The following is a 15,744-nucleotide window of genomic DNA, read 5'->3' as shown; positions in this document are numbered from 1 at the left end:
ATAGTCATGACTAACTTTAGTTGGATCAGGGTCTTTTGTCTTAACTTAATAGCTATATGGGGACTTCAAAATTAGAACCTGTACTTGTAGACCGCATGTTTGGAAATCAAAATTTAACATCAGAAAAACAGCTTAAATAAGGTTTAGGAACCTATGTTGGGTAGGTTGCATAGACTCTTAGCATTTTCCTAATGAACGAAGCAGATTTGACTATTCTGCAGTGTCTATAATAGATCAATGATGTGAAAGCAATTTTAATTACATGCTTGTGTTCCACTCAAATGTTTTGCCTTTGCCTGGAAGTTCAGGCACACTATAAAGTAAACAGATAAATGGCTTCATCTCACTTGAAAGTTGCAATGTTCCAGATGTGTTCTGCTAAAATAATGCAGAATAGAAAGTAAATTCTATTATCAGGGCTTTCTTTGCTATATACAGGAATTGTATTGAGGGGAAATCACTTCTTACCAAGCTTATTACCCGCTATTCACCCCTCTACATAGAAGGTAGAGAATGGCAGGGACGACGACGGGGACCTCTAGAGAAGATCCAAGTGTGCCCATCTGGAATAACCAAGAGGAAACTCACACATACACAACTCTGAGCACAGTAGTACAGAAGTAGGAGATAAGTGCTAACAAAGTGCTTCCTAGATGACTTGCTTTCTAATTTTGCCACACACTTGCATTCATTGCAAGATTTGTCCCTTATCTGTGTGGTGCTGGAACTCTTTTGCTATCTATCTGAATGGCTAAAGCAGAGGCGAAGAACCTGTAGCCCTCCAGATATTGCTGGACCAGCTTCCATCATCCTTGGTCACACTGGTTAGGGCTGGTGGGAGATGACATGACTATTGAATAACCTAAATAAATATGAATGGTATGCCTAGAAATAGACCAGCTGAGTTTGGGTTCTTTACTGTTTTGTAAGAAAAGCTGCAACGTAACACAAGTATAATGCAGTGCAATGAGCAAATTTATAACCCACCATTTCCAACGACATAAGCATGAACCACCCTCTTCTTACAAGGAAGAGAGGGCAAAACCAACAAACCACAAGTTGTTTTTTTATTGCTGGTGAATTCAAACAGGCAACTTTAATCTACTGAGGAGGATACACATACAAGCAAATATTTAACTGAGAGTTCTGTGGGTGTTTTATTTGCCAGTGCTTTATCGGCTGCACAGCTTCTAGGCTACAGTTCTCAGCAATGAAGCCACCATTGCTGTGTAGTTTAAGCAACCCAAGCTGTAAAACAGCATCAGTAGTTTTCACTGGAACTGAAAGACAAAATGAATGTAAATAAATCAAAAGAGTTAAAACTCTTGACTGCAACCAAGTTGCTTTTCTCAGAAAGAGAGTAATGAGATCTGCAGGGCCTGACACATACAGCAACTTTGAGATGTTGTAGAATAGTATCAGGGAAAGCTCATATGGTCTGTGGGTTGTCTGGTGAATGCTGCATGAGGAAATAGGAACTTATTATGCCCAGCTCAGTTCCTGGTGTGCAAACTGCGAATAAAGTGCACTTGTGTGTGAAAATTATAGCCCCTTGGGGAAACATCTACACAGTACGAACCAAATAAAATAGCATAAAATAAGCTCAAGGCGTAGTTCTGATGCCTCATGGGAAAATGTAGCTCAAGTGAAAGGGGTGTTCATAGGCAAGAGGCTAGAAGCCATTTTTCAGTGTAAGCAAAACAACTGATGAGCCGTGAAGTAACTGTTTTATTTAGGATGGGATTATAGACCCTCTAAAGAGCATGGGATTGTGCTATTGGCCAATTCAGGGGATAGATATTGCTACCAAAACCTTACATATTCTAAAGAGATCCATGATGTTGCCTTTTTAAAATAAAAAAGCCTTCCGTTATAGTGTTTTTGTAATGTTAGTAAAGGAACCAGTGTTGCAGCTGATGTTAGCAGTCAGTGACTACTAGTGAAAGCGAGGATATTCCACTAGTCCAGCCTTATCTAATGCTTTGAACTGTGGTTACCAGAAGATTCAAGTGTAGCCCATCTCCTGTTTGCACCATTCCCTCCATCACAGAATACTTGGAGGAAAATATATTTTAGTTTGTTAAAAACCTTTTCTTAAAAAGCAAGATGCAGCATCTTTCCAATTCGCTGTTCCTCTTTTGTGGTTTAGGACAGCAGATTAGAAAAGTGGAATGCCAAGAATAACGCTTATTTTCATGGCAAATCAAATTATGAATTAAGGCTGGAATCTTATATCCCCTTCCCTGGGAAGAAACCCCATTAAGCTCAACTGGGCTTAATTCTGAGGAGACATGCATAGGGTTGCACTGTAAAAAAGGATTAAGATTGTGATTCCATAGCCAATAAATTGCTCCTCCATTTTATTTTCCACTCAGCTGACCATTATTGCAGCACATTGTTGCATGGCACTGCCTTAGAGAGAAAACACAATTTAATTCAATATAAAATGGATGAATGATAAACGGGAACGCTAATCTTTCTGTGTGTTTGCTGAGTATTTCAGGAGACACTGTCTAAAACATGGCAGACCTGAATAAGCTTCTGCTTTCACTGCTCCAGCAGATCCATTGCCCGCAATGGATTCACACCTGAGCGAAAATTAGGAAGAACAAAATAATTACACTTCGAAGATACAAGACAAGATACTGTTACAGTTATTCTTATTCATAAAACAATGAAGATCCCATCCTGGGTGGTAGAATGAAACTCAACATAACAAACAACAGCTGTGTTAACTGACTGCCAGATGGAGGAAACAGTCAATGGTCAGTCAAAAAATAATGCAGGCCTCATCTAAACAGAAGATAAGACTGCAGCCACATAAAGAAACTGACATCCCAAGCTCAACTCATTGCTAGTGCAATTCAGTTCCATTCAGTGCAAATGATACCTGGTTCTTTGTTTATTTTTGCCCAGGAGGCCAAGTGACAGCATACCCTCCTCTTAAGGCTATTGGATGCTTTGTTAATTTAAGCTGTCCTTGGGTCTTTCATACTTTCCACAGGCTCTGAAACAGCCTTCTCCAACTTCAGGTCCCCCAGATGTTGAACTACAACCCCCATAACCTCTGACTACTGGTCATGTGGGCTGGAGATGATGGAGGTTGTGGTTCAGCAATCTCTGGGGAGCCAACCTTAGGGAAGGTGTTTCAAGAATGCCTGCCGCCCTAGCTACACTGGTCACAATCCATTTGGAAGATCCTGGAGAATGGCTTTTCAGCGCTCTCCACTATAAGGCAGTAGGGATATCACCTCCAGCTACTCATAAATAGCTTTCTGAAGAGAGATTACTGTACCCCTAATACTGCTGTTAAGTACATAGAGAAGAACATCAGGCAGAGCTTCCCGAAGATCTGTAGAAGCAAATGAGCGCTGCACAGTGTCTTGCACAATTCTATTTCCCGATGAATCCAGAAGACACATGGAGACTTCAATACCTGGGCCAATGGTCCACAATTATTGCCAGTGGAATCATTGGTGACAGAATTCTTAGGGGAGGAAGGCAGAGAGGATCCTGGTAACGTGAACGGTTATTATGGGGCAAATTGGAGCTGAAGCAGCCCTTCTGTTCCGTTCTATTACAAGGAACAAGGATAGGAGGCAGGGAAGACTTCAGCCATTTCTCTCCCATTTTGGCCAAAAATGCAACTTGTACAGTAATGATATAATTAATCCAGCAGAAGAGACTTTTATTTTTATTTTTATAAAAAAAGACTATTGGGAGTGGGAGGTCTCTAGTGAGCCTCAGGATGGATGAGTCAAAAAGTAATTTTATAGAAATCCAGGAAGATGTCCAGCACCATAATATCATACACTGTGGTGCATTAATTATTATTATTATTATTATTATTATTATTATTATTATTATTTTAAAAAACCTTAGGAGGGAGCACACAAGAGGGCAAACCACCTCCCCAGTTGACTGCCACTGTTGGGTTGTCTCAACAGCTAATGAGTTTTCCTTGACCCTGAAGCATCTTGGGTCTCATGGGAGGTACTGGTTGCAAGCAAGCACCTGAATATTGCCTAGTGGAATATAAGCCAATTACTAAGTTAAATGGGGCGTCTGTGCCAATTTACTAACTTGTTATTTGTACAAAGTTGATGAGCATTACTCTCATCCCACCCACCCACCCATATGTAGTAAAATGCAGGTATTATGACTGTTTTCATAATAAGTTACAAGTCAAACTATCTCACCAACAGGTAGCTGACAGTGCTACTTGTTGCTTTTAAAAAAACAAAAAAGAGAGCAAAAAATCCATAGAAAACCTACTGATTCCACTTTTTCATGCATGCCTCCAAACACAGGAGGTTTGTTTATCATACAGGAAGCAGGGGTTTTGTTTTTGAGGCCATCATCAAAAGTCTCCAGTGAAAGGGGCAGGAGAATTCACTTAGTCAAGGTGTAGTTTGAAGTTACTGTTCAGTTAGTTTTCACATGGCCATTGGCCAAGGTTACAGCAGCAGTAGGAGACCCGGGTTCAGCATTCTCATCAAAACGCAAACGCAGGGTGTTCTTGATGACTAACTGTTCCATGATGACTGCTGCACAGAACCATGGAATGGCATATTCCAGGGTTATGAGGCCCATGAAGTTCAAGTCAAACTGTGAATAGTCCCAAGGGCAGGCATCAAACTGGCGCAGGATGAAGCCGGTGGTGAACTCCCAAGTATACGTCCACAAGGTGTAAATCAGGCAGCGCACTAGGATGTTGCACTTGTCCTTCAGGTACAGGTACATATTTTCTACAATGAGGATGGAAGTTCCATAGATGAAGAGTGCCCATACGCTAGTGACACCTGGGAATTTCCAGTTGAAATTGACCACAAACTCCCAAGCAGCTGTGAACATCACCTCACAGAAGTAACCATGAATAGCATAGAGGTACCAACGGGAGAAAGCAGTCAGGGGTTCTGCAGACGCCATCCTTCCGCACAGTCCCCAGCAGGAACTCTGAAAGACAATTTGGGGTGGAGAGAAGGATTAAAGACTCAGCAAACAAGGGCAACAGCACTAGATCGTGTCACACTGGAGGTTAAAGATATAGCAAAATAATATAATGCATAAAGGTACAAAGTACAAAAATGTGAATCAATAATATAAGATAAGGAAAGTGGCATAAATCTTTAAAGTGACCTGCTCAAAACCAGAATAGGAAGTAGGAATATCTTTTATTCTTTTTTGTCTGATTAGTGAAGCACTGTCTTGTTTTTGCCTAATTTCCTGCAGTATGCTCAGAACCAGATTACAGTGTAATATAGTGTTGACTCATGTGTGGCCAAGAAAGTGTCTTCTCACAGTTCGATACAGAAGCAAACCTTGGGTCTGCACATTCTCCCTCAGCTGTGCCGTGCATGTACCTTTAATGAGGACTGAGGCTTTTGTGCATGCACAAGCAGGCCTCACTTTTGTTTCGTCTTTGGTTAACTAGACACCAGGCAGGTGGGACCTACTTTCACATAGATGTCTATGTGCAAACGTCCCAGTTCTCATTTAAGTTAGGCTGTGGTATTCCTGTTGCCTACACACTTCAGCTGTACCTGGGAGTCAAGACAACTAGAAAGCCTGAAAAGGGGATGCATATGAAGCTTGTTTAAAATGTGACCCACGTTCTACCTCTTCATAGCAGCAGGCAAGACCAAGCTAAGGCAGGCATAAGAAGAGAGAATGCCACACTAATTTTAGCTAAATGATGCAAGGTGCTCTACATCCAAACAGGAAGCTTACCAGAAAGAGTAAGTTGGAGAAGTGACTAAGGTGCAAAACTAATGGAAACATGAGGAAAGAAAAAAAAACCCAGTATGAGGTACAACTGGCAAGTGACACAAAGGATACCGAAAGGCATTTTAAGACGTTCATTTAATAAAAAAGGGAGAGTGGAAAAAAACAGTTCAGATATAATGTCAAAACCTTGATTTGGTGTTAAATGACAGGTGGCAGTTTTTCTGTATCCAAAAGTGCTCTGGCATCTGGATATTAACAACAACCCAAGAACTTCAGAACTAGCTGCCCATGCAGCGCTACTTCCCCAAGTGCTTCTGGCCATACTACACTCTCAATGCACATCCCTTGTGTTCTCCAAAAGTCTTCCTGGGATAGCAATGCTTGGCTATAGCTGAGAAAATTGCCAGCTACTGCTCCATCTACCTCAACAAGCAGGCATGTCCAGTTTTATAGTCTGTTCTATCGATGGACTTAATTTGCAGCCCACATTTTCTCCAAGGAGCTCAAGGTGGCATGCATGGTCCCTGAGTTTTAATCCTCACAACCACCCAATGAAGTTAGGTTGCAAGATAATGACTTAATGTCACCCAGTAAGCTCCATGCCGATTGGGATGTGAACCTCAGTCCTAGTCGGATACTCTCAAATACTATACTACACCACACTGACTTACCCCACCTTTTGGGAGCCAAGTTCAGGACCTGAAAAGTGAACTGGTGGCAATACTAACTTCCATGGTCTGTAGCATGAGTACATTTTTGTATTCTGCCCGATACATCTGGATGCAGAACTATTTCCATGTCCTACAGAAAAGCTTCTTCTTCTGGGAAAGTTACACATTGCTGGAGTTGCTTCTTGGGGAGAGCGGAGAATGGTGGGAACAGGGTGACCAGTGCCCTATGACAAACTGAGTTCACATGTTCACACAAACGCAACCTATACAGAATACATTTCTCTCACTTGTACCATAACCTTTTCCTTCCACATTAGAGGAAGTGTCTTTTGCTATAGCTACGAGGCATGTTTAGGTAGAAGGGCAGGGGTCAGGGCCAAATACCTACTTGATATCAAATGGTTCTCCATGTGAGATGAAGCCAGTGCTATGTTGACATTCTGCCTTTTCTTTGGTTTATAATAATATAAAAAAGAAATTCAGCCCCTACACCAAGACATTTTCAGGCCCAAACCCAACCCTAGGACTCCTGAATATGGTACACTATGAACTGCTCCTTAGTCAGCTCTTAATTGGACTTTTTCAGGCCTGTGAGTTGTCACTGATGAAGTCACAACTACTCCATTGACCTGGGAATAAGCTAGGTAACAGCATACTTAAACTCAATGAGGTAGGGTTGTCATTGTCGTTTAAAAACAACCTTTATTCCCAGCTATACTAAAGTATATAGGTTCTCATGCTGCTGTTCTCCAGCACAGTAGATCAGGGGTTTGGATAGCTCTGTGTAACACAGTTAAAAACTAGCCACTGCTGCTTCATCAATGAGGCTCTGTTTTTCGTACCGCATGTGGAGGTATGGATAATACAACACAAGCCAAACTGCTAATTTAAATTGCATACATAGATTTGATGAGGAATCTGGATTTCATACAAACAAACAACGTATGGAGGAATCATAGAATCATAGAGTTGGAAGGGGTCCCAAGCGTCATCTAGTCCACCCCCTGCAATGCAGGAATCTCAACTACAAACTACGTTTTAAAAAATCCTTTACCTAAATAATCTTCTACAGCTGGGGGGGGGGGGTTTAGACAGAGCTAGCAATGGAACAAAAAAGGGGCACCCAATGAAGGAAGAAACCTATATGTTTCATAACCACAGCAGCTACAGTGACAGGGCCCCACATATTTTGGCCCCGAGACATTTGTTTCAACTGCAAGACATGGTAATAACAGTTAATCTCAGGCAGCTTTTCTAGTGCTTTGGCAACACCAGTTGCTCAATGCACATGTTGCAGATGCTGTAAATAAAGCACATTAAACAGTCACTAATGCCTAGGAAGGATCCAGGGCAGAGAAGCACTCAGGAAATGTGATGACAAGGAGCAAAGATGCTTGCATTTGATACTTCTGTCTCCTGAAGAAAATTTGTTAGGTGTGCCAGTTTTGCTCTTAGAAGGAACTGGCTCAACGCCACCGTTAGAAATAAGAATGACTAGGGCAGTCTCTCTGGTGCACACCCCATATCTCAAATGGGGGCAACAACATAGACAGTGTCCATGGTTGTTAAATTTCAAAGCAGCTGTCCTTCACATGCAATAAATCAGCTTTTCAAAAATAAACACACTTTATTAAAATGCTTTTCTTTGAAGGGCTACAGAGAAAAAACAAAGATGTGCATTTCCATTGTGCCCTCCTCTCAGTAGGGAATTAGCAAGAAAAGTATCCAATTTATAATTAGATTGCGGTACTGCCTACTAAGAGCAGGCAGCACTTATCAGAGGCTTGTTTCTCACTTTTTAGTGGTCAGCAATAGCCTTGGTGGCAAGATGGAAGCCAGTAGCCATTCAAATGCTGAGATCCTATCTCCTTGCTCTGAGGCAACTTCTCTTGCAATTATGGCTGTTTCCACTCAGTTTGACACCAGCTCATCAATGTATAAAAATATGGGTCGTGCGCTGGTGGTGTGAGTTGAATTTCTGCCTAGGAGAACTATAAACTTAGTTCTATTTATTGAAAGTTGTCTGTCCAAATATATGGACCAGGGCACACAACACAACCATTTCCTCCTCCTCCAGTTACACTACAGTGAACCTGAGACCATAGGGTCTGTTATAAGGATCAATCTATACTCAGTTACTTATCTGCATTGTAAACCACATAAGGCAAGTATGATACAATTAGGGTATAACCACATCCCATTTAAAACATTGCACACTCCAAGAGATTTTAATGGGTCTTTATTTAGTACAACAATGTGGTAGGTATTGTACATAACACCACAATGATACAATCCATGCACAGACTCACAACCTGCATTAGTTGGGGAACTCAGAGATGAAGAAAGATGTCAAAAGGCTTTGTGCTCTTTTCTTGCTCTTTTTAGCAGAGAAGCATAGCAAGCTATCTTCCATTTGTTTATTTTTAGGTATTCCCACTGTGTCTATGCTTGCTTCTTTTCCCTTCTAGAGGAATTCACCTTCCTGGGCTATATTGTTGCTCAGTCCAGTACAGGCTGTGTCTTGTGTCAGGAGATCCCTGACTAGCTCTCAAATCCATCCTGAGTAAGGAGATGGATAGAATTAAAAAGGAACGACAAAAGAAGATTAAATGAATCTAATTATCAAATTAAGTCAAAAGAGCAGGGGTGTACAGGCTTCTCAGTCATCAGCAGAAAACATCAATTTATGTCAGTCAAAGGGTATTTTGCTCTGCTTCTCCCGCTCATCTCAGGTCAATTTCACTTGGGGACCATTGAAGAATAAAAAGGTTGAGAAATAGCATGAAGACATAGAGTCATTTTTAAATGAAATGGATTATCTTGACCCATTCCAGTCTAGGTTCAGGCCCAGTTCTTGGCCATCCCGATGACTGACTTTCAGGAGGGAGAAAGACAGAGATGGGAAATGCAAAACTATTGATTTTACTGGATCTTTCAGTGGCGTGATACCATTGACTAGGGCAGGCATCCCCAAACTGCGGCCCTCCAGATGTTTTGGCCTACAACTCCCATGATCCCTAGCTAAGAGGATCAGTGGTCAGGGATTATGGGAATAGTAGTCCAAAACATCTGGAGTTTGGGGATGCCAGGACTAGGGCATCATCCTGGGAGCAGAGTTTTACTGTGGTTTCAGTTCAACTTACAGGGCAGATTTCGGAGAATCATACTATATGACTTCCTTTGCCCCCTGGCAGTTGATCTGAAGGGTACCACAGGGCACGAAACTATTTAACATCTATATGAAGCTGCTGGGGGCAACCATTAGGAGATGCAGAGAGAAGTGTCACCAGTATACTTGTCTCTCTGTAACATCTGAATCAGGAGAGGCTGTGCATGTCCAAAAAAGATGCCTGGATGCAGTTATGGGTTGGATGAGGGCTTATAAATTGTGACTGAATTCCAGCAAGATGAAGATGGTGGTGATTGATATATTTCCATGGATGGGCAATTCCCAAGTTGGAAACCTGCCCTGGATGGGGTTGCACGTCCTCTGAAGCAGTAGGTGCATAGTTTGGGGGTGCTCCTAGATCCACCATTGTCACTAGAGCCCAGGTGAACTTAATGGCTCAAAGCATCCAGTATCAACTTCTGTTGGTTCATCCGCTATGACTATTCCTGGATAGGAATAGCCTTGCCATGGTGGTCTATGCACTGATAAATTCATGTCTATATTACTGTAATATGTTGCATGTGTAATATGCACATGATTCAGAAGCTGGACCTAGTACAGGTGTTGTTGAAAGTTCTGCACTGGCCGATTGTCAGCTACTGAGCTGGGTTTAGTTTTTGTCAACATTTAGAGTTTGAAACAACTCAGGACGAGGGTACCTAGTGGACAACCTCCCCCAGTACAGTATGTATGTATAAAAATGTAGTGCTACAGAAAGAAAGGTTTGCTAGAGCCGGAAAAAGGCAGATAACCAGGGTAGAGAAATTTATTTCAACAACAGAACTCTCTTGTTGATCTGCAATAAATTTGATCTCTCAGAAAGAAGCCAGTGCAGATGTGGCCAAGATGTGGCAAAGACACAATTTAAAAAGTAATACTGAAATAATAAAACATAGATCTACCAATATGGTACCTGATCAAAACCGAGTAGAGTAACTTGCCTTCAATTATATTAGATAATTTTAAGGTTATTATTAGATAATACTAAGAGCTAGGATAAAGTGATGAAGCAAGCAACTACCACTTTGAAGTGAACAGGGGAAACAGACTCAGGTTACCTGTTTATAGTGCATCTATCCTGGCTGGTTGGTTGTCTGTCTGTCTGTTTTGCGAGGAAGTTAAATGACATTGTGTCAAGCAATTGTTCCACACTTTCAAGTGCATTCTTCTGTCAGGTTCCCTACCACAGGGCCATCTCAAGCAGGTCGGGCGCCCTGGCGCTGAGGCACGGAGATCGCTCCGGCGCCCCCGCCCTCGCAGTGCGCAGCTTCCGCGCCACCGGAACCATACCTAGAGCCGGGCTTGCCCTACCACAGACAGTTTTGTGGTTTCGGAAGCAGGGTTTGTTGCACAAGAGTGCCAAATACAGTTTAAGTGCACAACCTGAATTTGCCCATTTGTGATCAAACCCGACTGACAAAATAAGGAATAATCTGGAAGCAGCCTACTCTGGATATGTAGTTATCAGAATATTCCCAAGAATGCTACAAAGCGGCTGGACAAATCTTCCAGAGTTAACTTCTTCAATGCAATTTAGTGTGTAGAGACGTATTAGAAAACAGGAGTCCCCACTTGAAAGCCTATCTTCCTTGAGAATCAATCTAATCCATGAATCAAATAGTGATTCGGTTGGATGTCTTGCCTTTCCCCCTATGCTTTTAATAATAACATAATTTTAAATATTAATAACAGCTTGTTCCTCAATTAAAACCAACATTAGACCCTTGCTTTTAAAAAAAGCATTCCCGTGTTTTCAATTTTAATATGATTATTAATAGTAATGATGTTGTTGTTGATGATGATGATCTTTAAGCACATCTTGTTCCTGTATTCAGTCAAACATTAGTTCCTTATGGGGGGGGGACCGGGACCCAGCAATTAAAAGTTGAAGAACTGCTCTAAAGAAAGTGGCATTTTGATAGGAGACAAATGAATGAGTTCCGATTCAGCCAGCTTCAACAGGAAACAGGAAAAATGTATTCCTCAATCCTTACGAGATATTGTACATCTATTTGGTCTGTACATTCCCACAATGTGTCTGTGACCTGCTATATACATCTAGACATCCCCATAGCTAATGACTCCTTATAAGGTTATTTTGGTGGACTCTAGGTTCAGGAAGAGGGGAAGTTGCACATACTAATGGTGACCCAAGAAAATAACTTAGTTGGCCAAAGAGGAGATCCAACTGCACTGAAAGCAACTGAGCTGTGCTTACGTCTAAGCAGTATGTGCAGTTTACCAATGAATTCAGGATTTGGAGAAAAGATTGTGTGAAAACAAGTTATAAAAATGTATTTCATTGCTTTATTATTATTTTCCATAACTGAAAAGTTGTTCTGTGCTTTACAAAAAAAGATCAGTTTCACTGGCAATTCACAGCTCACCTGCCTAGATTCCTCCACATTCACAGGCATGTCTGGGCTCCTACGATTCCTACAAGATAAAATTTAAAAGTGAACCAAGATTCTAGAAAAGGTCAATGTTTCCTAAGGGGCTCACAACGGAACAACCAAGCTGCAAGCGAGCAACACTCAAATCTCTAGGCTGCATGGGCAAAAGCCACCTCCTGGGATGGCTCCGAATACATTAAGAATTGGTCTGACTTACAACTGCTGCCAGTGCAAAGAGTACACCTCTCACAGCTGGTGGGTTGTGGGTTATTGAGCTAAAAAGTCTACTTAATGCTATGTGTTTACTGCAAGCATTTTGACTGGGATTACGCTAGCAGAGGCACTGTGACAGGATAGAGCTAGTGTCTTTTCATGAAAGACTAATGGTCACCAATTTAACAATTCTGCCACTCTTGATGGCTATTGTTGGGTGCCAATAGGAATTGTGGACTTCCAAAGCTATAGACCAGGCATAGGCAACCTTGGCTCTCCATATGTTTTGGAACTACAACTCCCATGATCCCTAGTTAACAGGGCCAGTGGTCAGGGATCATGGGAGTTGTAGTAGTTCCAAAACATCTGGAGAGCCAAGGTTGCCTATGCCTGCTATAGACAATCATTACCATGAAGTTGGGCTAGGTGGCTGAGTACTCACATTTGGGGATGATAGACCTGCTCAACAGGTACACCTAGAGCTACTTGGGGGTATAGGGTTGTCCCTAGTGACCCAAGTAAAAGCCCAAGTACTAGTGTGATTGTTGTTGTAAGTGGCTGGCTCCAAATGAGGCAAAAGCCCACTCACAACTGTGTAAGCAGCAGTGTCAGAAGCTGCCATTAAGATGAAAACGTAACAGCCAGTTTTGAAAAACTGGGCTGAAATGCTGAAGGTGCCAGGGAGAACAGATTAGTCAATTGAACAGTTCTCTGAGAGATCATAAATAGAGGGAAGAAAAAGTCATTGAATCAGGAGCATTTAGACACTCAACGATCAAGGGGGGGACCCAGCAGCAAGGTAGGAGACTGTCGAATACCAGTAACTATAACTGGTTTTAAAACCACCTGCAAATTTAAACAATGTTTTAAAATGGGGACTTTCCTGTTTCTGGAAAATTAAATGCTTAACGTTATTCATTTTTAAAAATCAGTTCTATTTGTCTGCCCTTGAAAATCATTCCTCCACCAATTAACCAGCATACAGGTACCAATAACTGTGCACAGCACAAACAACACACAGGCAGGACTGGGTTCCAAAGCATTTCTTCAGAGAACATTTTGCATGTTTCCTTTGAGCAGCTTGGATTTACTTTTTGACAACAGCTGCTTTGTGAGGCAACCCCCCTCCAATGTTTCAGACCACATATTCTCATGAGGAGGACACATCTTTGGATGACTCGCATGGTGTGGGGTCCTTAGCATGCCCATTTACAGCAACTCAGCCTGAGGATGTGGCTCTCCCATCATCTGCAGACTCCGGGAATGACTCCCCGCCGTTTGCCCTGCTCCACAGTCAGACTGGTGCTTGGGACTGTAGAATCAGCTATGAGCCCTTTAAAGATTGCAGACAGCTTTCCAAGGGAGGGCACAGCCTCTGAAAAGGAAAGCCCTACCAGCCTTTCTAAGCCTTTGGATGACTCTGGTCCTTGGCTGAGACAAACACCTTCCATAGCTCAGATAGCAGGGCTGCCCAGGAGTCTGACTGGAAGATGCCTTGGGAATGTATACCACTTCCCTTGTGAGCCCCTAAGCGTCAGCAGAACAGGATACACATGGCCATGCCTCAGGGGCATCAATGTCTCTAGTAATTATGAGGTATAAAAAAAACCTCAGCAAATCCTCTACACTGCTTTCTGGAATCTGACCTTCAATTTGATCCAAGCGGAAGCTTTCGAATCTTGCTGCAAATCTTCTCTGAGGTCCAGTGCCGAGGGCCTTCTGGCGATTCCCTCACTGCAAGAAGCCAACTTACAGTGAACCAGGCAGAGGGCCTTCTCAGTAGTGGCACCCGCCCTGTGGAACGCCCTCCCACCAGATGTCAAAGAGAATAACAACTACCAGACTTTTAGAAGACATCTGAAGGCAGCCCTGTTTAGGGAAGCTTTTAATGTTTAACAGACTATTGTATTTTAATATTTTGTTGGAAGCCGCACCCCAGCCAGATGGACGGGGTACAAATAATATGTTGTTGTTGTTGTTGTTGTTGTTGTTTTGTTGTTGTTGTTGTTGTCCCTGCCTCAAAATACGAAGTGGCATTTTTGCTTGTGCTCCTTAAACTTCCACAATGCTCCCAATGAAATGTAAAACACAATGTATGGGATTAATTTCATTGTGTCATGTTCCTAATCAAACAACTGTATCTGATGGGAATAATGGACAATTTCCATATTCCCTTTTATGTCCGTATGGTATGAACAAGCAAAGGTGTACATCAGCCTCTAGCATCAACACCTCTGAACCAAGGTTGCTGGGGAAGTGTGTTTTAGTTTTTTTGTTCGTTGTTGTTGTTGTTTCTGGTGCAAATTCTGATACAACTGTCCTGGTCCATCCACTCTGGGAATAAGATACCAAATTTGCCTCTCAAAATTTACAATACAGTTCTTACTTTTTAAATGACATTCTAGATTGTTTAGGATAAGGTGTAAACAAAAACGCATGTATATCCAAAGTTCATGTGATCATCCTATGCGGTTTTTAAAAAAAACAAACAAACAAACAACAACCTGGAGATGGATGCAGAAACAAGCTGGAATGGACTTGTGACATTGACATGGGCTGGAGATAACCTGATCCATCCATCTCTAGGTGAGGATATACCTCTTTTGTCTAAAACACTTAAAAGCACAAGTCATTCTTCTTTAACATATGAAAACAGGCTTCCATAGACTGTCACTGAGGTGAATATTCACTGCTTGGACCTGCTTCTTAAAATAAGCTACTGCTTTCAAAGAAGGGAGAGCCAGGTCCCTGAAGTAGTTTCCTTGGCAGTAAGCCATTCTCTTGCCACTTTCCAGCAATTATCTTACAACAGGGAGTATTGTGTTCCTTACACCTGTGGTTTACAGGCTGCTTAATTAGCAATGGGAACATATTGTATGGTCAGTGATGAATTTCACACATAGAGCCAGTCTTTAAGGCATTTGGAGAACCATAAGCAAATTGCAGGCCATAGACTGTTTGTTGCTTTTTTGAACCAATAGGCCATATTTGGCCCAATAAACAAAGGAAGAAGAAGTTAACAGGTGTCCTATCTCAACATTTGCAAATTTATATTGGAAGCAGATGCTTTGCCCATCTGTGTGAGCTGCACAGCAGAGCTTTCGGTAGCCACGCTGGCCCCACAGAATGTGACTCTCAGAACCATTTAATTATTGAGAGCTTCTACAAACCATTGAAGCAGAAACCGTCTTCATGAGACTGTCCCAGAACTGAAGGCAGGATCATATTCCTATGAAGCTCCAACAAATTCAAATGGGGAGTCATATGAGGCCAGAGTTCAAGCTCCTATTCACATATTGAACAAATGGGTCTGCTCGCGCTAGCCCATGCAAGAGCTTCCATTCCTTCCCCCAAACACCCAGATCTGTGGCTCTGGAGGGGTCAGGAGAACCCCCAGAACCATTGCCACCTATCCAGAGACTATCTTGATGCTGACTACACTACAAGCTGCATTTGGGGTGTTCTTCTGTCCTACAGAACCATGCCACATCCACCAGCCGGTTCAGAGTTAGCAACAAGCTACATTTCCACTCAGTTAAAGTCTTAACACAAAATTTGCTGTGGTGCTTTT

The 15,744-nt window shown here is 42.1% G+C and overlaps 1 protein-coding gene and 1 long non-coding RNA gene across 6 annotated transcripts in view; one reads left to right on the top strand and one right to left on the bottom strand.

Moving 5' to 3' along the window:
• LOC148687655 (uncharacterized) overlaps nucleotides 1-15,744 on the top strand; it is a 38,790-nt gene that overhangs the window by 21,324 nt on the left and 1,722 nt on the right. The window lies entirely within an intron of this gene.
• TMEM229B (transmembrane protein 229B) overlaps nucleotides 1,077-15,744 on the bottom strand; it is a 40,491-nt gene continuing 25,823 nt past the window's right edge. For 2 of the 5 annotated variants that reach the window (XM_035113694.3, XM_035113683.3), the window contains exons 2-3: nucleotides 11,955-12,003; nucleotides 1,077-4,956 (exon numbers count right to left, since the gene is read on the bottom strand). In XM_035113694.3, coding sequence (XP_034969585.1) covers nucleotides 4,426-4,956; nucleotides 11,955-11,984 — 561 coding nt within the window. In that variant the 5' untranslated portion in view covers nucleotides 11,985-12,003 and the 3' untranslated portion in view covers nucleotides 1,077-4,425. Of the gene's footprint in view, nucleotides 4,957-8,620; nucleotides 8,958-10,625; nucleotides 10,656-11,954; nucleotides 12,004-15,744 lie in introns of those variants that run through there. The other 3 variants (XM_088669808.1, XR_015950035.1, XM_035113719.3) reach the window with 3 other exon arrangements.

Source organism: Zootoca vivipara, chromosome 1 (assembly GCF_965207765.1).
Source record: "Zootoca vivipara chromosome 1, rZooViv2.hap1.1, whole genome shotgun sequence".
In the NCBI taxonomy this organism is placed as follows: Eukaryota; Metazoa; Chordata; class Lepidosauria; order Squamata; family Lacertidae; genus Zootoca; species Zootoca vivipara.
Note: the sequence above shows the minus strand (reverse complement) of the source record. Positions and strands in the feature narration are given on the sequence as shown.